The sequence below is a fragment of the Dendropsophus ebraccatus genome, chromosome 9 (assembly GCF_027789765.1).
Source record: "Dendropsophus ebraccatus isolate aDenEbr1 chromosome 9, aDenEbr1.pat, whole genome shotgun sequence".
Taxonomy (NCBI): Eukaryota; Metazoa; Chordata; class Amphibia; order Anura; family Hylidae; genus Dendropsophus; species Dendropsophus ebraccatus.
The window spans coordinates 119,121,112-119,143,955 of record NC_091462.1 but is presented as its reverse complement, the minus strand read 5'-3'; the positions used below and the strand labels follow the sequence as shown (position 1 = coordinate 119,143,955).

General features: G+C 46.0%; 3 protein-coding genes across 3 annotated transcripts; all 3 read right to left on the bottom strand.

Moving 5' to 3' along the window:
• Window positions 1-993: 993 nt before the first annotated feature.
• Window positions 994-2,010, bottom strand: LOC138801943 (taste receptor type 2 member 40-like). Its single transcript, XM_069985038.1, has one exon. The coding sequence runs from the start codon at window positions 2,008-2,010 to the stop codon at window positions 994-996; it is 1,017 nt and encodes a 338-aa protein (XP_069841139.1).
• A 6,248-nt stretch (window positions 2,011-8,258) lies between these two features.
• On the bottom strand, window positions 8,259-18,601 carry LOC138801942 (taste receptor type 2 member 41-like). The gene is made up of 4 exons (XM_069985037.1): window positions 18,020-18,601; window positions 17,730-17,932; window positions 16,006-16,193; window positions 8,259-8,317 (listed from the first exon to the last, which is right to left on the bottom strand). The coding sequence occupies exons 1-4, from the start codon at window positions 18,599-18,601 to the stop codon at window positions 8,259-8,261; spliced, it is 1,032 nt and encodes a 343-aa protein (XP_069841138.1).
• A 2,784-nt stretch (window positions 18,602-21,385) lies between these two features.
• Window positions 21,386-22,384, bottom strand: LOC138801940 (taste receptor type 2 member 4-like). The gene has a single exon (XM_069985036.1). It carries the CDS (start codon window positions 22,382-22,384, stop codon window positions 21,386-21,388), a length of 999 nt encoding a protein of 332 aa, XP_069841137.1.
• Window positions 22,385-22,844: the final 460 nt, after the last annotated feature.

Genomic DNA, 22,844 nt, shown 5'->3' with positions numbered 1-22,844 from the left:
TGCTCCCCTAATAGAGCCTGCCTGTGGTCATTGCATAGCATTGATCAGTGTTATCTGTGATCATTACATAGAGTCTGCCTGTGGCCATAGCATAGCATTGATCAGTGTTGTCTGTGCTCCCCTAATAGAGCCTGCCTGTAGTCATTGCATAGCATTGATCAGTGTTATCTGCTATCATTACCTAGAGCCTGTCTGTGGCCATAGCACTGATCAGTGTTATCTGTGATCATTACATAGAGTCTGCCTGCGGCCATTGCATAACATTGATCAGTGTTATCTACGCTCTTCTCATAGTGTCTTCCTGTGACCTTAGCATAGCAGGACTTAGTGTTATCTGTGATCATAACATACAGCCTGCCTGTGGCCATAGCACTGATCAGTGTTATCTGTGATTATTACATAGAGCCTGTCTGTAGCCATAGCATAGCAGGGATCAGTGTTATCTGTGATCATTACATAGAGCCTGTCTGTGGCCATAGCACTGATCAGTGTTATCTGTGATTATTACATAGAGCCTGTCTGTGGCCATAGCATAGCATTGATCAGTGTTATCTGTGATCATTACATAGAGCCTACCTGTGGCCATTGCATAGCATTGATCAATTTGATCTGTGATCTTCTCATAAAGTCTGCCTGTGGCCATGGCATAGTAGGCATCAGTGTTATCTGTGTTCATTACATAGACCCTGCCTGTGGTCATAGCACTGATCAGTGTTATCTGTGCTCATTACAAAGTCTGCCCTTTGGCCATAGCACTGATCAGTGTTATCTGTGATCATAAGATAAAGTCTGCCTGATGCCATCACATAGCATTGATCAGTGTTATCTACGCTCTTCCCATAGAGGTTCATTCTGTCCTGTGTGTATATCTACAGTATCGTTGGTAGCTTTGTTACTATTAAAGGCAGATGGGCCAAGCCATGTATCCTGCTGAGGGGCCCTTTATTAACAGTGTCAACCACTGATCCTGTGGAAGATTCATCGTCTTCCTCCTCACCTCTGGTCCAGTCCACCACTTACTAAGTGTCTCCATAACTGGAGTTTTTTCTCTAGCCTGGGGTTCCCCATGATTAGCGTGATAATCTGTATAGAGGGATGAAACATGATAGCTAACCAGGGAACAACAACCCAAACCAATTTAAATGGAGAGACCACAATGACCAATGAAACATATAGGACGAAATTCAAGAGAGCGTGAAGGGTCATTGTCCTGACGGCTCGGACATGACCCTGGAGCTGAGGGGAAGATGTGAACTGAGAAGAGCTGCTCCTCATCCTCCATATGTGCCGCAGCAGAGCGCCCACACTGAGCCCAATACACACCAGAGTCACCACAAACGGGAGGCAGAAGCCCAACAGAACATTAAAAACCATGAAGAGCTGGTTATTCTGGAGGGTAAATTCTCTGGGCGATGAGGAGTTATTATGAGTAACTGTAACAGTCACTGTCCACATAAATGGAAGGTTAATTAGGAACAAAGCCGCAGACGTTGCGATGAGCAGCTGAGTCATTGAAGAAGACAACCGGTGCTTCAGCAGAACAAAGACCCTATGGGAAGAGTTCACCAGCGTCACACAATAGTAACCGGCAAGCCAAGCCGAGTGCCAGGTATTGTCATAGATTAAATAGGAAAAGATCACAGAGCACATCATAATCAAACCGCGGTCAGTCTCTAACTGTGGAAGCCAGAACAGATACGTCAGAACATTGATGGAGATGGAGGACTGTAGGAGAAGGTTGGTGAAAGCCATGAAGGCGAAGATTCGATCACAGACACTGATCTGTCGCTTCTTCTTCCATTCAGTGATATAGACCATGACTACAGAGGAGCTGAGAGCGACCCCTGAGATCCAGGTGATGACCATCATGGTGACCAAGAATACCTGCTCAGCCGGCATTGTCCCTGCCATGTCTGCTGCGTCCATACGTGAGGCTGAGGGCAGCGTAATGATGATAAATGGCTTCACCTCGGGGATGATGTTACCGATGCAAATGTCCAGGAGATCCATGTCTCCTCTATGATACTGTAGAAGGTGGAAAATGGAAATTTCTGCGGTGTATTATCTTATTACCTAAACCCAGACATGAGCAGAATATGAAATGGTATACTCCCAAAGTCATCGAGTCCAGTTTCTGCAGATCACAGTCAAAACTAAAGGAGAAGTCAAGCGGTTTTTTGTTTGTTTTTTTTTTAATTTGGCAGCTGGCAGGGGCAGGGAGGAATTTGATTACAAGTAGGAGCTTACTTTTCCCAGTGCCATCGGTGAGCGCTGGGACCGGCCTTGGGCCCCCACACCAGAAAGCATTTCCCCAACACAACACAAAGGCGGTGGTGGTGGTGGAGGGGGGGGGTTACGTCTGTTCTGGTTGATGGACTGCCCACTCAGCCAATCAGTGACTGGAGCAAATCACATTTTTAACACCTGGTTTAAGAGTGTATGGTGCTGAGTGTAGCACTATTATATTTAGGAGGTACAGTGTGTGTAGCACTATTATATTTAGGTGGCAGGGTATGCAGTGCTATTATATTTAGGAGGTAAAGTGTGTGCAGCACTATTATATTTAGGAGGCAGTTTGTGTAGCACTATTATATTTAGGACGCAGTGTGTGTGTGGCACTATTATATTTAGGAAGCAGTGTATGTAGTACTATTATATTTAGGAGGCAGTGTGTGTGTGGCACTATTATATTTAGGAGGCAGTGTGTGTCTCACTATTATATTTAGGAGGCAGTGTGTGTCTCACTATTATATTTAGGAGGCAGTGTATGTAGTACTATTATATTTAGGAGGTACTGTGTGTGTAGCACTATTATATTTAGGAGGCAGTTTGTGTAGCACTATTATATTTAGGACGCAGTGTGTGTAGCCCTATTATATTTAGAAGGTATAATGTGTGTGGCACTATTATATTTAGAAGGTATAATGTGTGTGGCACTATTATATTTAGGAAGCAGTGTATGTAGTACTATTATATTTAGGAAGCAGTGTATGTAGTACTATTATATTTAGGAGGCAGTGTGTGTGTGGCACTATTATATTTAGGAGGCAGTGTATGTAGTACTATTATATTTAGGAGGTACTGTGTGTGTGGCACTATTATATTAAGGAGGCAGTGTATGTAGTACTATTATATTTAGGAGGCAGTGTATGTAGTACTATTATATTTAGGAAGCAGTGTATGTAGTACTATTATATTTAGGAGGCAGTGTGTGTGTGGCACTATTATATTTAGGAGGCAGTGTATGTAGTACTATTATATTTAGGAGGCAGTGTGTGTGTGGCACTATTATATTTAGGAGGCAGTGTATGTAGTACTATTATATTTAGGAGGCAGTGTATGTAGTACTATTATATTTAGGAGGTACAGTGTATGTAGTACTATTATATTTAGGAGGCAGTGTATGTAGTACTATTATATTTAGGAGGCAGTGTATGTAGTACTATTACATTTAGGAGGCAGTGTATGTAGTACTATTATATGTAGGAGGTACTGTGTGTGTAGCACTATTATATTTAGGATGTACAGTGTATGTAGTACTATTATATTTACGAGGTTCAGTGTATGTAGTACTATTATATTTAGGAAGCAGTTTGCGTAGCACTATTACATTTAGGAGGCAGTGTATGTAGCACTATTATATTTAGGAGGTACTGTGTGTGTAGCACTATTATATTTAGGATGTACAGTGTATGTAGTACTATTATATTTAGGAAGCAGTTTGCGTAGCACTATTACATTTAGGAGGCAGTGTATGTAGCACTATTATATTTAGGATGTACAGTGTATGTAGTACTATTATATTTAGGAGGTAGTGTGTGTGTAGCACTATTATATGTAGGAGGTACAGTGTATGTAGTACTATTATATTTAGGAAGCAGTTTGCGTAGCACTATTACATTTAGGAAGCAGTGTATGTAGTACTATTATATGTAGGAGGTACTGTGTATGTGGCACTATTATACTTAAGTGGTACAGTGTGTGTAGCACTATTATGTTTAGGCGGTACAGTGTGTATAGCACTATTATATTTAGTTTACGTAAATTATTATTTTTTTTTTCTTACCTTTCACATGATGCGTTTTTTTCTCATGCGTTTTTTATCACTTGATGCGTTTTTTACTTTTTTCACTCACTTTCATTGCTATCTTCACATTTAGTTACACACTTATGTGATTAGATGCTATATGGCACAGATTTTTTGATTCTCACTGTCACTACACTATTTTATTCACTTGATAGTTCTATCACATTACATATATATATATATTTTCACTTAGCTTGCAGCGATGGTTTATTAATCATACATCACTCAATGCATTTATATTCATAACATTCTCACATTCATTTCAATAAGGCATTTATCTTTAGTATTATCACTGTTTCATCACAATCATGTATTATGCATTTAGTCATATATTTTTTATATTATTTATATCGTTTCTGTATATAATTTGTTCCTGTATGTATTTATGGACTGTATTCATTTAGCACAATGTGTTGCCACATAAGCATTGCATTCCGTTTTGATGCAGAAGGGTGAGCGTGCCGGATTGGTGTGTTGGCACTCGCGTCGCTTCCATGTGGCCTCAATGTCCCTGGTGCACGTGTCCGTGATGTTTCCCGTCGCAGACGTGAGCACTGGGGTTGAGCTGCCAGCCCGGATGTGACGTGGACCGGGGCGCCGACAATCCCGAATCACCAATAATTAGTGGGTCCCGGTGTATTTAAGGGAGACGGGGACATTTGGTTAGTTCCTGAAAAAGCCTGCTGGCGAAACGTACATAGGGACGTTCTGGGCCGTTGTTACAAGATGGGTGGATGAGTGCTGGTTCTGACTTCTGTTTATGAATATAGCGCACTTTACATATAGTGAAAGACTGTTTACAGTGATTTATGGTGTAGCAACTTGATAGTCCAGCACCTGATGAATTTAATCCCATTTTGTTTGGCTACACATCACTTTCTATTTTTTATTGTGATCACTTTTTTAACTACTAGCAAGTGTTTTTATATAATCTTCTTGTACATGTTCATCCTAAATTTTTGCATCTTATTTTTTGAACTATACCCCTATGTCCTCCTTTTTGTGTACCTATTGTTTTAATGGGCTGTTCTTATTAAGGATTTGGTGACACCTAGTGGGAGATTTTACTATTACAATACCCCCTATAATATTTATGTTTGGTATTTTTGCACTAGATCACTAGATCCCGAACCTTCTTTTTGTGTATTTATTATATTTAGGAGGTACTGTGTGTGTGGCACTATTATATTTAGGAGGTACTGTGTGTGTGGCACTATTATATTTAGGAGGTACTGTGTGTGTGGCACTATTATATTTAGGAGGTACTGTGTGTGTGGCACTATTATATTTAGGAGGTACTGTGTGTGTGGCACTATTATATTTAGGAGGTACTGTGTGTATAGCACTATTATATTTAGGAGGTACTGTGTGTGTGGCACTATTATATTTAGGAGGTACTGTGTGTGTGGCACTATTATATTTAGGAGGTACTGTGTGTGTGGCACTATTATATTTAGGAGGTACTGTGTGTATAGCACTATTATATTTAGGAGGTACTGTGTGTATAGCACTATTATATTTAGGAGGTACTGTGTGTGTGGCACTATTATATTTAGGAGGTACTGTGTGTGTGGCACTATTATATTTAGGAGGTACTGTGTGTGTGGCACTATTATATTTAGGAGGTACTGTGTGTGTAGCACTATTATATTTAGGAGGTACTGTGTGTATAGCACTATTATATTTAGGAGGTACTGTGTGTATAGCACTATTATATTTAGGCGGTACTGTGTGTGTGGCACTATTATATTTAGGAGGCAGTGTATGTAATACTATTATATTAAGGAGGTACAGTGTGTGTCTCACTATTATATTTAGGAGGCAGTGTGTGTGTCTTATGGCATATTCAATTTGATTCAGGCAACCATCAAATCTGATGTTAGGTCTGCTTTGCGGCCGTGGATTGTTCCTTGTTGTTCTCTGGTTTTTGGTCTGCGCGGTCTCGGTCCGTCTGTGTCCGGTATGGGTTATTTACCAACTTTTATAATAATACCAGTGCAAAAGGAGGATATTCAATTTTATACATATGCCTGCATTGTTCATGAGACATTTATATATTTTTTTAGTGCATAACATTTCTTCTTCTTTCCCTTTTCTTTTTTTCCGACATTTACACTTTCCCTCTTTCTCATTATTCTAGCATTCTTTTTTTATATAGTCATATACATCAATTATATTTGCTCAGCACTTACACTTTGGCACATGTTTGGCACTTACACTGAGCACTAGCACTTTTATTTTTGGCATGTTCACTTCACGTCATTATTAATTGCTGTGTATATACATATATTTATTTATTTATTTATATTCTAGCACTTTGTCACTCTAATTAAGTATTTGGGTGATGCATATTTTTGTATTGGCCGTTTTCTATCTCCATTTTGTCCTTATATACATTGTCAGTAGCAGCCCACTTGTTTGCCCTCTTTCAAGATGGCGTCCGCATCGGGTGCGGCCCAATGCGCATGTCAGGGCCGGCTGGCGGATCACGTGATCCGGACCGGATCTGGCGCAGGGCGCATGCGCCTCGCGTCACTTCCGGTTCATCGCGCGGCCCGCGGCTGGCACTGGCGTCCGCACGAGTGGCCGCCATGTAATACGGTGCAGGTGTGAGTACTATAGCCATCCAATTGGGCATTAGGGCGTACTATATAACATCCCTCTGGTCTCCCCCTCATCACTCCCTGAAGAAGCGAATAGCGAAACGACGTTGGAGGAGTGTGAGGTGGGAGTCCTGAGGGGCTGGGAATCACCTCCCTGGGTAATGTTGTTTATGTGCACCTGCCTATACCTTGCTAGATTTAGCTATGCAGCTTGTGTTTTTGGTCATGTTTAAGCACTTGCACTTTATAATATGCTTATAACCAGGCTGCATACTGAAAACCTATGAGTACTGTATATATGCACTTGCACTTTATTTTGTAAACATATACCTCCCCTCATGCTTGGTCTCCCACCTCCCAGGTCTTTGTTTGTTTTTATATTTATTTTTTCTTTCTTGTCCTTATTTGTTGTTGCGATATTTCTCAATAAAGTTCTTTTGTATCAATTCATTTGATAAAATTTTTTTTTTATTCATTTGTATATCGGATGGGTCTTATAGGTGTTTAGTTTACTTTACACCATGTTTGACAAATCTCCTCCAATGTATCTACCGCTTCTGGACGCATATTGCTATATTATCTGCACTTACCGCGACCGGAAGTCTTGAACTTGAGCTTTCGTCTCATCTCTCTAGCTGGGATCGGGACTAGGCTAGGAGGTCGCCTTTTCCCCGTCCCACTTCTCGTCTTTTGCAAGACTTGGTAACTGAGCAGATAGTGACGGCTCCTGCCTCTGTATCTGATGTTACCGAGAGAGACAGGAAGTGGAGCGGGGAAAAAGGGATCTCCTAGCCTCTTACATGCCATGGCGCTAGGACCATGGCAACCAAGCAGACACATCACGGACCCAAGATGGTGCCCGATCCTAGACAGGGAGATGAGACAAAATAATTTTTTTTTATCAAGTTCAAGATTGCAGATGATGAGTGCAGATAACATAGCACTATGCCGCCAGATGCAGTAGAGACAGTATATTTAGATGTTATATAACTTTTGTGTGGCAATACAATAGTTATTTATAAATTATAGCAGGAGTACCCCTTTAACTTTTGACATGTGTGCAACTTGTATGAAGTTAAGACTGGTCAGGGTCTAAACCCCCTCCAATAGTTACCTATAGTAATGTGCACAGTAGTATGGTTCACTCCTCAGCTCAGTGCACAGTCCAGCTGATCACAGGAAATGGGTTCCATAGACTATAATGGAGCCCCTCTCCTATAATCAGTTGCACTGTAAGGGCTGTATTACACGGCCTTATCACTAATGTAAGTGAGTTCTGATCTGCTAGATCGGTGAATGCTTGCTGAGCCCATATACGGCTCGATAATCATGCAGCAAGGGCTGTGTGTGTGTATATATATATATTATATATATATATATATATATCTATATCATTAGTGATGTCCGTGCAGCCTTTGCCCTATTGTAAAGTAACAAACCTTAGCACACCTGTCCACGTTTCCGATGTACTTCTTGCTTCTGTCCGCAGCCGCCACTGGAACTTCTGAGCTAGTCTCTAAAGGGACAGGCGGCTCAACCAATCACTAGCCATGGTGGTCCCTTCTCGGTCAGTCATTGGCTGAACGGCCTGTCATTTTAGAAACCAGCTCAAAAGCTCCAGTGACGTCTGCGGACAGAAGTGAGAACACCGGAAGTGTGGACAGGTGTGCTAAGGTTTATTTATTAATTTTACACATTTATCAGCCAGATCGTTGTCATTTACTTCAACCTAAAAATTATTGGCTGCTGGGCGTGCCGATGTTTTCTAGGCTGGAAAAAACGACTACAATCAGCTGATGATCATTTCATGAGCTGATCATTGGTGATAATTTGCCAAATGACCTGATTTGGCAGACTATCGCTCCGCTTAATGGGGCCCTAAGCTGAGCCGGGGGTCTCAGCACTCAGACCCTGATGGATCTTAATTTTTGACATGTTTTTTTTAACATGTCACAAATTAATCTAAATGACAGTAAAAAACCGGCTAGTTTTTTGACTGTGCGACCCTGCTGATATGTCAGTGTATCCGCCTCGCTCCGCATTTCAGCGCTGTTCTTATTTTTGCAGGTGCCGCTGATTTGAAGCAATTTCATCCAAAATAAAAATGTAAATTAGTTCCTTTGGTGCACAAGAAAAGTCCCTCGGCCCCTCAGTGCACTGTCCCACCTGCACGCTGGTTCTGAAGTCCATGCCTACTTACACATACTCAGTTATGCCATCCGGGAACACAGTCTGAACAGAGCATGTGCGAGAACGAGACATACCTGCTTATGTATAACTGAGTATGTATAAGCGTGCACTTCACAACCAGCGTGCAGGTGAGATGGGGTACTGAGGGGCAGATGAACTTTTCCCCAGTGCACCAAAGGAACTGATTAGCATTTTTAGGCTATGTTTACACTACGTAGAAGTACGGCCATTGTTGCCATCGGCAACAATGGCCGTACTTTATGCAGTGTGGAACATTGCCTACATTTCTATGGGATCCTGGCCGGAGCGTATACATATTGTATTCAATGAATTGCGGCCGTAGGAAACCCTGTCAGTTCACACAATGAAGCGTGCGTCTCCGGCCGCTCGCTTCATTGTGTGCTGTGGGAGGTTCTGATGCGGGCGTGCGCTGATGCCTCCGCATCAGAACCCTGCGGCCGAAAGATCATCCGTCCGGTACTGCAGTACCGGCCGGGATGATCCGTGCAGAGATCGGCCGTTCCGAGACCCAGCCAGGGTCACGGAACGGCCGGTCTCTTACCCCGTGTGAACATAGCCTTATTTTGGATCAAAGTGCTGCAAAACAGCGTCACCTGCAAAAATAAGGAGACCTGCGCCGGAATGAGGAGCGAGGCGGCTACAGCGACAAATCAGCAGGGACATGTGGACAAACCTGCTGAGTATAATGTACAGCATCCTACATATTTACAGTCATACATGCAGGTTATACATACAATATATCATGCACACACAGACATACAGTATACATTACAGATCAGCAGTCACATGGACACACAGACATTAAATAGACATACACATTACATGGACATAGAAACTCACACACTGTGAGCACCTGTGTGTGCGGGGAAGCTCCATGCTGTGCAGTCCTCAGCTTCTCTCCTCACAGCTCTGAGCCCCTCCCCCTCACAGCCCGGGCTCTGGGCCCCTCCCCCTCACAGCCCGGGCTCTGGGCCCCTCCCCCTCCTCCTCACAGCCCGGGCTCTGGGCCCCTCCCCCTCCTCCTCACAGCCCGGGCTCTGGGCCCCTCCCCCTCCTCCTCACAGCCCGGGCTCTGAGCCCCTCCCCCTCACAGCCCGGGCTCTGGGCCCCTCCCCCTCACAGCCCGGGCTCTCGGCCCCTCCCCCTCCTCCTCCTCCTCACAGCCCGGGCTCTGGGCCCCTCCCCCTCCTCCTCACAGCGTCTCCGGGCTCTGGGCCCCTCCCCCTCCTCCTCACAGCGTCTCCGGGCTCTGGGCCCCTCCCCCTCCTCCTCACAGCCCGGGCTCTGAGCCCCTCCCCCTCACAGCCCGGGCTCTGGGCCCCTCCCCCTCACAGCCCGGGCTCTGGGCCCCTCCCCCTCCTCCTCACAGCGTCTCCGGGCCCCTCCCCCTCACAGCCCGGGCTCTGGGCCCCTCCTCCTCACAGCCCAGGCTCTGAGCCCCTCCCCCTCACAGCCCGGGCTCTGGGCCCCTCCCCCTCACAGCCCGGGCTCTGGGCCCCTCCTCCTCACAGCCCGGGCTCTGGGCCCCTCCCCCTCACAGCCCGGGCTCTGGGCCCCTCCCCCTCCTCCTCACAGCGTCTCCGGGCCCTCTCCTCTTCTGTCCCGACATGAGGAGAAGGAGGAAGCAGTCAGAGAAGGCAGTAAGAGGGCGGGGGAGGGGCCCGGGGATAGTGAGGAGGGGGCCCTGTGACAGGACAGACAGGAGGGAGCTGTGTGCGGTACAGCTGTCAGGTGGCGGGGCCCCTTTGATCTTAGTCTGAGCCCGGGCCCCTGACAACTGTACCGCCAATACTGCCCTGATGGCGGCCCTGGGTGCAGGACACCCTAAGGGATGGCCTGCATGACTGGGTCTTGTTGTGAGGGCCATATGTGGTCGGTAGGAAGGGGTTAATGTCTGTGGGGGTGAGTTCAAGGTGGGTTAGTGCTAAGGGGAGCGGGTCAGTGATTGGAGGGGCCAGAGGTGTGATAGGTGGGAGGAATCTCCCTGCCACTAACCCTGTGTGTTTCATACTGGTGCGGAGGTTCTTGTTCCGGCAGCTGTGGCAATGGAGGGTCCTCGAGGCAGATGGAGATCAGTGGTTTGGAGGATAAGGGGAGGGGAACCAATTAGTTCTGGACTTCCTTAATGGTGGCTTAACGGGTGGCGGTAGTTCCTAGTAAATGGCGGTTTTAGAGACTGATCCTCGCTAAGTGATAGGCCACAGGGCTTGGGGAGGAAGTGGGGTGTGTAATAGCACACAGCTACTTAATGTTGGTGCCTGTGAGCAGGTGGTAATCCGCTGACGGTAATACGCGGTGTTGCTGCTACTAACCGCTCACTTGTTAAAATGTTTTGTGATTAATTTTTGATTTTGAGTTATAAACAGCTGCTGTGATCATTTTATCCGACCTTGGTGCTGTGTCCTTGTTGGGTAAGAGGGGCCCATGGCAGTAGTAAAGCACCAAATCAGCAATGCCCTAGTCACGTAGTGGTCCGGAAGAGTAAAGTGGGAAGGGGGTTTACATTCTCGGAGCGAAATGAAAAATCCTCTGCAAGGATGTAAAGCCATAGAAAATGACAGTACCGGGTATCGCTGCAGAGTTCACTGCGGATGCAGAACATGTAAAGCTATCCTAAGAGTTCTGGCTCCTACCGACCAGTTAGACAATCCTAATCCACTCATTACCGCCATTACAGACGTCTTACATTGTCACCTGTATAAAAGACTCCTGTCCACACACTCAACCAGTCAGACTCTAACCTCTACAACATGGGCAAGACCAAAGAGCTTTCTAAGGATATCAGGGACAAGACCCCTAGACCTGCACAAGGCTGGAATGGGCTTTACAAAACAGAAGTAAGACACTGGGTGAGAAGGAAACAGCTGAGATCCTGAGCTCCATGCAAAATTCCACCTCTTGGGGTATCCTGGATCATGAGGAAGGTGAGAAAACTGCATGGGGGGAACTTATTAATAATCTCAAGGCAGCTGGGACCACTGTGACCAAGAAAACCATTGATAACACATAATAATATGTTATATAATGGGTTATAATTCTGTCTCCGCAAAGTCCCCCTGGTCAGATGTGCCGGCCTGTCTGAGGTCCTGGATGATTGTGAGAGTGATTGAATGCTGCCTATGACCCAAAGAACACTGTCCCCACTGTCAGGCATGGAGGTGGAATCATTATGGTTTGGGGGTGGTTCTCTGTCATAGGCACTGGACTACATCACCCCATCAATGGGACAATGGATGGAGCCATGTACCGTCACCTCCTGAGTGACACCTCCTTCCCTCCGCCAGGGCATTATATATGTGTAAACTACCCCTTGGAGTGGACTAAAACACCTGCGGACATGTGCGCAAACCTCATCATCACCTCCACAAACCTCTGACTATATTAAGTCTCGTTTGCCGGAGAGATCATATACTTATTTTTCTCTGCAAAATGCAAATAAATTTATATAATTTATACAATGTGATTTTCTGGATTTTACTTTCGCTGTTCCATCTCTCACTGGTAAAATTAAAAAGAGCCGGAGAGGAGGTGGCTGAACATAACTACATATACTTACCTCCCCGGCTCCAGCGCTGGGGTCCGCTGTACTCTGCTCCGATTCCCGGTCCCCCAAGCCACTTCCTGGTCTGAGTGGGGTCCCATCTCGGCCGCTGACTGGCAGAGTGGGGCTGACAGGTCACGACCCTCACTCATATCAGAAAGCTCCCGGGAGACTGGGAAGTGGAACAGATGACAGTGGACCCCAGCGCTGGAACCGGGGAGGTAAGTACATGTTGTTATGTTCAGCCACCTCCTCCCTGACTCTTTTCCAACCCCTAAAGCCCCTTAAAATTATAGACTGTACACGTCTTTGTCATTGGGCAAACTTACAAACAAATTAAATAAATGCACAAATAAATACATAAATGAATACATACATAGAACCCTACACCAAACACCAAAACATTTTTATAATTATGATTTTATTTATTTACTTTTTTTTGGGGGGGGGGGGGGGTGTTGGGGGATTTATATATGTATATATATATATATATATATATACACCAATGTCCCAAGAACCCCCCCCCCCCCCCTCCATATAACCCACCACCAAACCAAGCACTAAATTCCAACCTCGTTTGAGTGCAGGCATATTATAGCAGCAGTGTGTATAGCTGAGTGTAAGTGCAAGCACATTATAGCAGCAGTGTGTATAGCTGAGTGTAAGTGCAGGCACATTATAGCAGCAGTGTGTATAGCTGAGTGTAAGTGCAGGCATATTATAGCAGCAGTGTGTACAGCTGACTGTAAGTGTAGGCCCATTATAGCAGGAATGGAGAGGATGGGAAACACAAGGGCTGACAGAGACTGCAGGGAGCTTGAAGGAATGAGTAGGGTATAGAGTATGTGGGCACATATAATGAAGCACTCTCTTTTCGGGGAGAGAGGGGTTACAGCTATGGAGAGATTACCTCCACAGTCCTGTCCCCTGATGTAAGCCCCAGCACTGTAGACCCCGCTATGCAGACCATACCCCTCCCCCACTCCCCCTCCCACCCAGTACAGGGAGCTCTTACACCAAAGCAATGCTCTTAAACCAAGCTACTATTTTGAAAAACTGTGAGCTCTTCTTTCAAAACGCTCTCAATCTCAATTAAGTTGCTTTTAACCCCTTAAGGTCAAAGCCAATTTTCGTTTTTGCGCTTTTGCTTTTTCCATTTTATGTTTAAAAGTCCATAGCACTTGCATTTTTTCACCTAGAGACTTATATCAACCCTTATTTTTTGCAAAAACAATTTTACTTTGCAATTACAGGCATTATTTTTCCATAAAATATGCTGCGAAACCGGAAAAAAAATAATTTGCGCTGTCAAATTGAAAAAAAAAAAAAACAAATTTGTTTTGATTTCAGGGAGTTTTGCATTTACGCCGTGTGTCCTATGGTAAAACTGACTTGTTGTGAATGTTCCTCAAGTCGTTACAATTAAAACTATATGTAACATGTATAACTTATATTGTATCGGATGGCCTGTAAAAAATTCAAACCATTGTTAACAAATATACGTTCCTTAAAACCGCTCCATTCCCCGGCTTATAGCGCTTTTATCCTTTGGTCTATGGGGCTGTGTCAGGTGTCATTTTTTGCACCATGATGTGTTCTTTCTATCGGTACCTTGATTGCGCATATACGACTTTTTGATCACTTTTTATTACATTTTTTCTGGATTTGATGCGACCAAAAATGCGCAATTTTGCACTTTGGAATTTTTTTGCGCTGATGCCGTTTACCGTAAGAGATCAGGAATGTGATTAATTAATAGTTCGGGCGATTACGCACGCGGCAATAGCAAACATGTTTATTTATTAATTTATATTTCTAAAATCGGAAAAGGAGGGTGATTTGGACTTTTATTAGGGGAGGGGGCTTTTTATTAATAAAAACACTTTTTTACTTTTTTTTTTTTACATAAACTAGCAGATCAATTACATCGGTCATAGATTGCTTTGGTCTATTGCCGAGCCGGGATCAGCGTCATTGCTACGCTGAGGTCCGGGCCGGCCAGAAGAACGGATCTCGGGGAGATCAGACCCACTAGACACCAGGGATGCTGTGTACAAAGCACTTCAATGCAGCTGTCAGGTTTGACAGCTGCATTGAATTGCTTAATTAGCCGGCGCGGCAACGCTCTGACCCCCCCCCCCCCCGGCACCATGACGTACCAGGTACGTCATGGGTCGCTAAGGGGTTAAACCAAGGTACCACTGTGTTAACAAACAATATAACAAACATACACAGCAAACCATAAAAGGGGCTTCTCAGCCCCAAACACAGCCCGAAAGCCCAAGCTCAGCCCCACACACAGCCCGAAAGCCCAAGCTCAGTGCCTGGAAGCCCTATATTCCCCTTCAGCTACAGCACAAATAAAAAAAAGAATAATGTGCCAGTATCAGGCACCACCAGATACTTTAAAGGCAGAGCTCCTCCAAAGACAAGAGGCCCTACCAGCCCCCAGCCTCTCGTACTCCAAAGAACCTTCACTAGGTCACTGAGTGTGCCCCTAACCACCTTATCCACAGGGGGACGCTGTGCCCCTAACCACCTCATCCACAGGGGGACGCTGTGCCCCTAACCACCTCATCCACAGGGGGACGCTGTGCCCCTAACCACCTCATCCACAGGGGGACGCTGTGCCCCTAATCACCTCATCCACAGGGGGCGCTGTGCCCCTAAACACAGCATTCACAGGGGGCACTATGTAACTAACCACCTCATCCACAGGGAGGGTTTTACGCTGCGTCAAAACTTAACACTGATCACTCCACGTGTGGTACCTGACCACTATGCTGACTAGGAATAAAGTGCTCTGGTCCCAGCCACCAAGGTTTCTGAATGCTCCATAGGCCCATTCCGCATAGAAGAGATGGGCCAACCTGGGCCACCCGATGGAAGCGCCCACCCTGTTGTAAACCTCTGTATTAAAGGGAAAATGAAGCAGAAAATGCTCCATGCTTTCCAGCATGCCTCCACACTCCTCCCGGGGACATCCCTGATCCATGGAAGCAGTGCCAAGCCAAGTCCCAAAACTTCAAGGGATCCTGATAGAATTTGATAGGTCCAAACCAACCTCCAGATCCCGGCTTGGCCAATCCTTGAGCGCCAGTAGTTTTTAGAAATTGGAAAACAGGACCTGATCTCCCACATCCCCAAACCCCACCGATGAATGACCTTCAGAACCAGGGTAGCGTAAGCTGGAAGATTCCCGTGTGGTGTGCGGAGATCCTTCACTTGCCCTCCTGTCTCCCATTCCTGGAAGAAAGGCCGGAACCATGCCCTGCAGACCTGAGTCCAGAGCGGTTCTGGCAAAATGCAAACACTGCCCAGATATATCAGCAAAGGGAGCAGGAATGTTTTGATCAGGTTAACCCTTTCCCTGACGGTCAAAGACCAACCCTTCCACTGATCCACCCTCTTAGTGGCAATCTTAAGCCTGCTGTCCCAGTTCTGTTTGGGGTAATCCCCTTGGCCGAATTCGATGCCGAGAACTTTTGCAAACTCCTGGGGCTCTGGAAGGGTGTCCGGGAGATCAAATCCAGGATCTCCACCTCCCAGCCAGAGACTCTCACACTTATCCTGGTTGATCTTGGACCCAGATGCCTCTGCGTAACGCTCCACCTCTGACACCCCACATTGCACTTCATCTTGCGAGGGGACAAATATGGTGACATCATCGGCGTACGCTACCACCCTCAGAGTGGAATCCGGCACCGCAGGGTCTATTCTCACCCCCGCCAACAGTCCACAATCAATCCTCCTAAGGAAAGGATCAATTGCAAACACGTACAACAGTGGGCTCAAAGGGCAACCCTGCCAAACACCAGAACAAACTTCAAAAGAGAGGCCAATCCAACCATTCACAAGCGGGAAACTCTCTGCCCCTGCATACAAGGTCTTAAGCCAATCAACAACCCCCCCCCCCTGGCAGGCCATATCTCAGAAGGACAGACCAGAGGTACTCAAGGTTAATCCGATCAAACGCTTTTGCCTGATCCAAGGACATCAAGTACCCCTTCCAGTGACCGGCCCTACCCTGCTCCACAGCCTCCCGGACACCGAGCACAGCACTAAAGGTACTGCGGCCTGGAACAGAGCAATGCTGGGCCCCCGAAAGGAGCTGGGGTGCAAACTTCACACAGCACTTTTGGCAGAATCTTTCTGTCCACACTGAGTAGCGCTATGGGACGCCAATGGGACGGATCTTTACCCTTGGACAAGATGATCAAGGCTGACCTCCTCATTGACCTCGGCAGAGTGCCCGAGGAGAGACACTCATTAAATACCTCAGTCAAGAGGGGAACCAAAGTGTCCTTAAAGGTCTTATAGGAGAAAAGAGAAACCAGTAGTGTGATACCACTGGTAAAAAGACTTTCAATCTACCAAGTGCCCAAAGGGGAAGATATATATATATATAGGTTAATAAAATACCTTTATTGTGAAGGGTAATCAAAAGAGCATGTGTTTTAAAATCAATGCCCCTGAGTGCTGGTAGTATTACGTCAATATATATTATTCCGAACAAAAGGTCTCTATAGGCTCCAGTGTTAGCTAAATGAATAGATGTGAGGCAGTTATATTATTATATCACTAGAGGTCAGTAGTGCTCCATAGATGGGTGCACTCTGCTCTGCTGTGTAGTACTGCAAACAGAAGGCTTTCACTCTGGAGATATCATCACGACTACCTCCAGTCGAGACAAGACATTCAAGTTTCTTCCTCAGGACCCGGTACAAGAGATACCTGCCCAGACGCCTGAGGCTCGAGAGCTGGCGGAAGAATCTCACAAATCTCCCACCACTAACTTTCTACAACGGCCCAGCAACAGTACCTGGCTCTGAAGAAAATCCTCATAGGACTGTTTTACCTCTGCTTATTCCAAGAGAGACGAATTAGGCTTCCATTAATCTGTATTATTCTGCAGTGTATCTATTTATGCTGAACCCCCTCCCCCAAATATTAATCTGCCAATCATCTGCCATTTTGCCTACGCTCTATATCTACATATACATCTGAAATGTAACCAATTAGTATCATGTGTGTATGGCAGCCATATACACAGCACACAGAGACCGGATTACTTGTTATCCCTTAGGATCACATTTAATAAATGCCAAACGTCACGCCATTCGTCTATAACATCTCCAGGTAAAATGTACAAAACTCCACAAGACTGTGAAAGCTGAAGAAGAACCCCTGAATGTGGAAGATAGAGGATGTATAATGGACGGATCCATCGCTGCCTTGTGAGGATACACTTCGATCTGATCAGTCCTCAAGTTGTCGACCACATAACCTCGTTTTCATTCTGGGATTGCCCAGGATTAGGGTGAGGGTTTGGGCGCAGGGATTAAGCAGGATACTGTTCCAAAGAATATATATAAAGATTATGCCTATGCTGAATGCAGACATAAGGACGGCGAGGACAGACAGGTACAGGAGAAGGTTGAGGAGCAGCTGTATGATCATTGTGGTGGTTGCTCGGACATGACCCTGGAGCTGAGGAGAAGAAGAGAACTGAGAGGCAGAGCACCTAACCCGCCACATGTGCCGCACCAGAGTGCCCACACTGAGCCCAATACACACCAGAGTCACCATAAATGGCAGACAAATGCCGAGGAACATACTAAAGATGGTGAATGGGATCACCTGATGAACATTCCATTCCTTCTTAGAGTCCATGCTTGTGCTATTCATACAGAATTCAATCCTTACTGTCCAGATAAATGGAAGGTTAATGAGAAGTGCCCCAATCAGTGTCCCTACAAGCAGAGGGACAATGGAGGCCGACATCCACCTCTTCAACCGGCTGAAGACACTATGAGAAGGGCCCACCAGCTTCAGGCAATAGTGAATGGAGAGCCAAGCCGTGTGCCAGACGTTGGCATACAGAAAGGAGATATTGAGGCTGAACACCAGCATAGACCCAGCTTTACTCATCACCTGGTAGAACCATAAGAGGTAGACAAGATTATCAATGGCTGTGGAGGACTGAAGGAAAAGGTTTGTGAGGGCCATCGACATCAGGATCTTATCACTAACTCTGAATTGCTGCTTGGTCCTCCATTCAGTGGTGAAGATGATAATTATCGTTAAGCAGAGGATGATCTCTGAGATCCATGTGATCAACAGTATGAAGATTTGGATTATATCTAGAGTGGTCGTCATCCTGGCTGGATGTCTCTGCCTGATAGAGAAGCCGTCCTGGACATTTATATATCCTCTAAGCCAATGGTGAGGAGACCTGGTCTGACCAATGCCGATAGAAGGCATGAATCATGCAAACGTCCACAATCTCAGATTCTGCACTGTCACCGGGACATGTGGAAATGACTATATATATGCCCTGCGGGGGCACACATGTGCAGTCAAATATTTAAGGGGACTGTGAAGACTGCCTACAGACTGGGGCTGAAGATACAGTGAGCTCTGCTACATCTGCATTGATTTCAGGCTTTTTTGTAGCCGTTCTGATAAAAGTCTCCTAAAGAGAGGATCCAGGAGCCGATCACTCATGAACTAAAGGCTGGATTCTACAACTAACCCACATACTTTCTCTCTAGCCCACAGTATAATGACTATAGCTCCACTAATGATAGATGAATGATGGAAATAAGAATAACATGCCATTACATGCCAATTGCACCCTATATTACCTGCCTCTCAGTGCACCCTATAACACCTGCCTCTCAGTGCACCCTATAATACTTGCCTCTCAGTGCCCCCTATATTACCTGCCTCTCAGTGCACCCTATAATACCTGCCTCTCAGTGCCCCCTATAACACCTGCCTCTCAGTGCACCCTATAATACCTGCCTCTCAGTGCACCCTATAATACCTGCCTCTCAGTGCCCCCTATATTACCTGCCTCTCAGTGCACCCTATATTACCTGCCTCTCAGCGCATCCTATAGTACCTGTCTCTCAGTGCACCCTATAACACCTGCCTATCAGTGCACCCTATAATACTTGCCTCTCAGTGCACCCTATAACACCTGCCTCTCAGTGCACCCTATAACACCTGCCTCTCAGTGCACCCTATCACACCTGCCTCTCAGTGCACCCTATAATACCTGCCTCTCAGTGCACCCTATATTACCTGCCTCTCAGTGCACCCTATATTACCTGCTTCTCAGTGCACCCTATAATACCTACCTCTCAGTGCCCCCTATAATACCTGCCTCTCAGTGCACCCTATATTACCTGCCTCTCAGTGCACCCTATATTACCTGCCTCTCAGTGCACCCTATAACACCTGCCTCTCAGTGCACCCTATAATACCTGCCTCTCAGTGCACCCTATAATACCTGCCTCTCAGTGCACCCTATATTACCTGCCTCTCAGTGCACCCTATAACACCTGCCTCTCAGTGCCCCCTATATTACCTGCCTCTCAGTGCACCCTATATTACCTGCCTCTCAGTGCACCCTATATTACCTGCCTCTCAGTGCACCCTATAATACCTGCCTCTCAGCGCATCCTATAGTACCTGCCTCTCAGTGCACCCTATATTACCTGCCTCTCAGTGCCCCCTATATTACCTGCCTCTCAGTGCCCCCTATAACACCTGCCTCTCAGTGCACCCTATAATACCTGCATCTCAGCGCATCCTATAGTACCTGCCTCTCAGTGCACCCTATATTACCTGCCTCTCAGTGCACCCTATATTACCTGCCTCTCAGTGCACCCTATATTACCTGCCTCTCAGTGCCCCCTATATTACCTGCCTCTCAGTGCACCCTATAACACCTGCCTCTCAGTGCACCCTATAACACTTGCCTCTCAGCGCATCCTATAGTACCTGCCTCTCAGTGCCCCCTATATTACCTGCCTCTCAGTGCACCCTATAACACCTGCCTCTCAGTGCATCCTATAGTACCTGCCTCTCAGTGCACCCTATATTACCTGCCTCTCAGTGCACCCTATAACACCTGCCTCTCAGTGCACCCTATAACACTTGCCTCTCAGTGCACCCTATATTACCTGCCTCTCAGTGCACCCTATATTACCTGCCTCTCAGTGCACCCTATATTACCTGCCTCTCAGTGCACCCTATATTACCTGCCTCTCAGTGCACCCTATATTACCTGCCTCTCAGTGCACCCTATATTACCTGCCTCTCAGTGCACCCTATATTACCTGCCTCTCAGTGCACCCTATATTACCTGCCTCTCAGTGCACCCTATATTACCTGCCTCTCAGTGCACCCTATAACACCTGCCTCTCAGTGCATCCTATAGTACCTGCCTCTCAGTGCACCCTATATTACCTGCCTCTCAGTGCACCCTATATTACCTGCCTCTCAGTGCACCCTATAACACCTGCCTCTCAGTGCACCCTATATTACCTGCCTCTCAGTGCACCCTATAATACCTGCCTCTCAGTGCACCCTATATTACCTGCCTCTCAGTGCACCCTATAACACCTGCTTCTCAGTGCATCCTATAGTACCTGCCTCTCAGTGCCCCCTATATTACCTGCCTCTCAGTGCACCCTATAACACCTGCCTCTCAGTGCACCCTATAACACCTGCCTCTCAGCGCATCCTATAGTACTTGCCTCTCAGTGCACCCTATAACACCTACCTCTCAGTGCACCCTATATTACCTGCCTCTCAGTGCCCCCTATATTACCTGCCTCTCAGTGCCCCCTATAACACCTGCCTCTCAGTGCACCCTATATTACCTGCCTCTCAGTGCATCCTATAGTACCTGCCTCTCAGTGCCCCCTATATTACCTGCCTCTCAGTGCACCCTATATTACCTGCCTCTCAGTGCCCCCTATAACACCTGCCTCTCAGTGCACCCTATATTACCTGCCTCTCAGTGCACCCTATATTACCTGCCTCTCAGTGTCCCCTATGCATACATAAATATACATATATGTTTCATACACAGTTTTGGAGCTAGGACTTGAGCCCTTTTAGCCTCCATGAACATTGGTTGATGTTTATCTATCTATAGCGAGATTGTCTTTTCCTCACAGCTGCTCCTTGGTGATCTGAGAGACTTTCAGGGTTAGTCTTGATGTTGGGGTCCAGGAGGTGTCCATGAAACATCCAATCTTCAAGTCGCTTCATAATACATTTTCCAGATCTCCTCAATTTGGAGTTTCCGTTGATGATTATAAGGGCCTGGAACGTAGAGAAGGAGAAGATGACAAACCAGCTGAGCTTCTGGGAGAAGTCCTCCACATTAAATGAGTGTAGTACGATTGAGAGGGAAGACATGTAGAATATCATGTGGAGTGTGAGGAGAAGCACCATGGTCCTGGCTGCCATTACATGGGCATGTGTCCGAGCATTACTTGACCCCACCATATTCGCCTTCAACATCACAATGTGTCTCCTGAGGGAGTTTAGGGTGAATCCTGTGGCGACAAGGGTTAAAATTAGGGGGAAAATTGTCCCACACACCAGTGTCAGCATGTACGAAATCGTCACTGAGATGACCTGGTGAGAAGAAGACGTGTTTAGCACAAGCTCATGAGGAGGCTCCAGGTACATATTCCAGGTAGACGGAACTGCAACAAGGAAGGACTCAATGACTGATATCACCAACAGTTTGGGCAGGTATGTGGATATTCTCATCTTCAGGAGGAAGAGGAAGCCACTTGTGAAGTTGACAATTCTTAGACAATAGTAAGTGCAGAGCCAGACGGTAAACCAGTGGTTGCAGGAAGCCAGAAATACCAAGATGCTGAGGATTCTCAAGTGAATTTCTCTTGCAAATTTTGTGTAAGTTTGAAATGCAGTAAAGATTGTGTCCAAGACTAAGTTAGCCTGGAAACAGACATTGATTAACCCAATGAAGCTCAAAACCAGGTCACAAGAACTTACGTGGACCCCATCATGCCACTCCTTGAGATTTACCACCACGATCATTGAGTTCAGGCAAATCCCTGTGAACCCTGTGGTGATACCTATCCAGGATTCCTCCCGAGCAGAAAACATGTTAACAGTGGAATACAGGAGAACTGTGGTCACCGCTCTGCTGCAGTCCACACAACCTGGGCCCCCATGCGGCTGTGAGCGCCCTCTCCACCTGACTATCTGAAAATAAGACTTAATGCAAATTGGGGAGGTTTCTGGTTTCCCTATTCATTTGGTTATTTGGGTGGAAAAGGACAAAGGACGAGCTATAAATCTCATTCTGTCTACAAAGCCAATGAGGGGTAAGAACATAAGAACTGTTCAGAGCGCTCATTACTCTGCAATACAGTGAAAAAACTGAGACGTTATGGTTTTCTTTACTGTTTATTAAACATTTCCAGGTACAAAAAGCAAAAAAACAGCAAACACAATGCCACAATAAAAATTCCCACTCACTGCGATCACATGAGCAAACTCAAGCCAAAACAGTGATGGCAATGAGCTTTAAAGGAGTAAAATGGGAAGATCTAACCAACAGAAT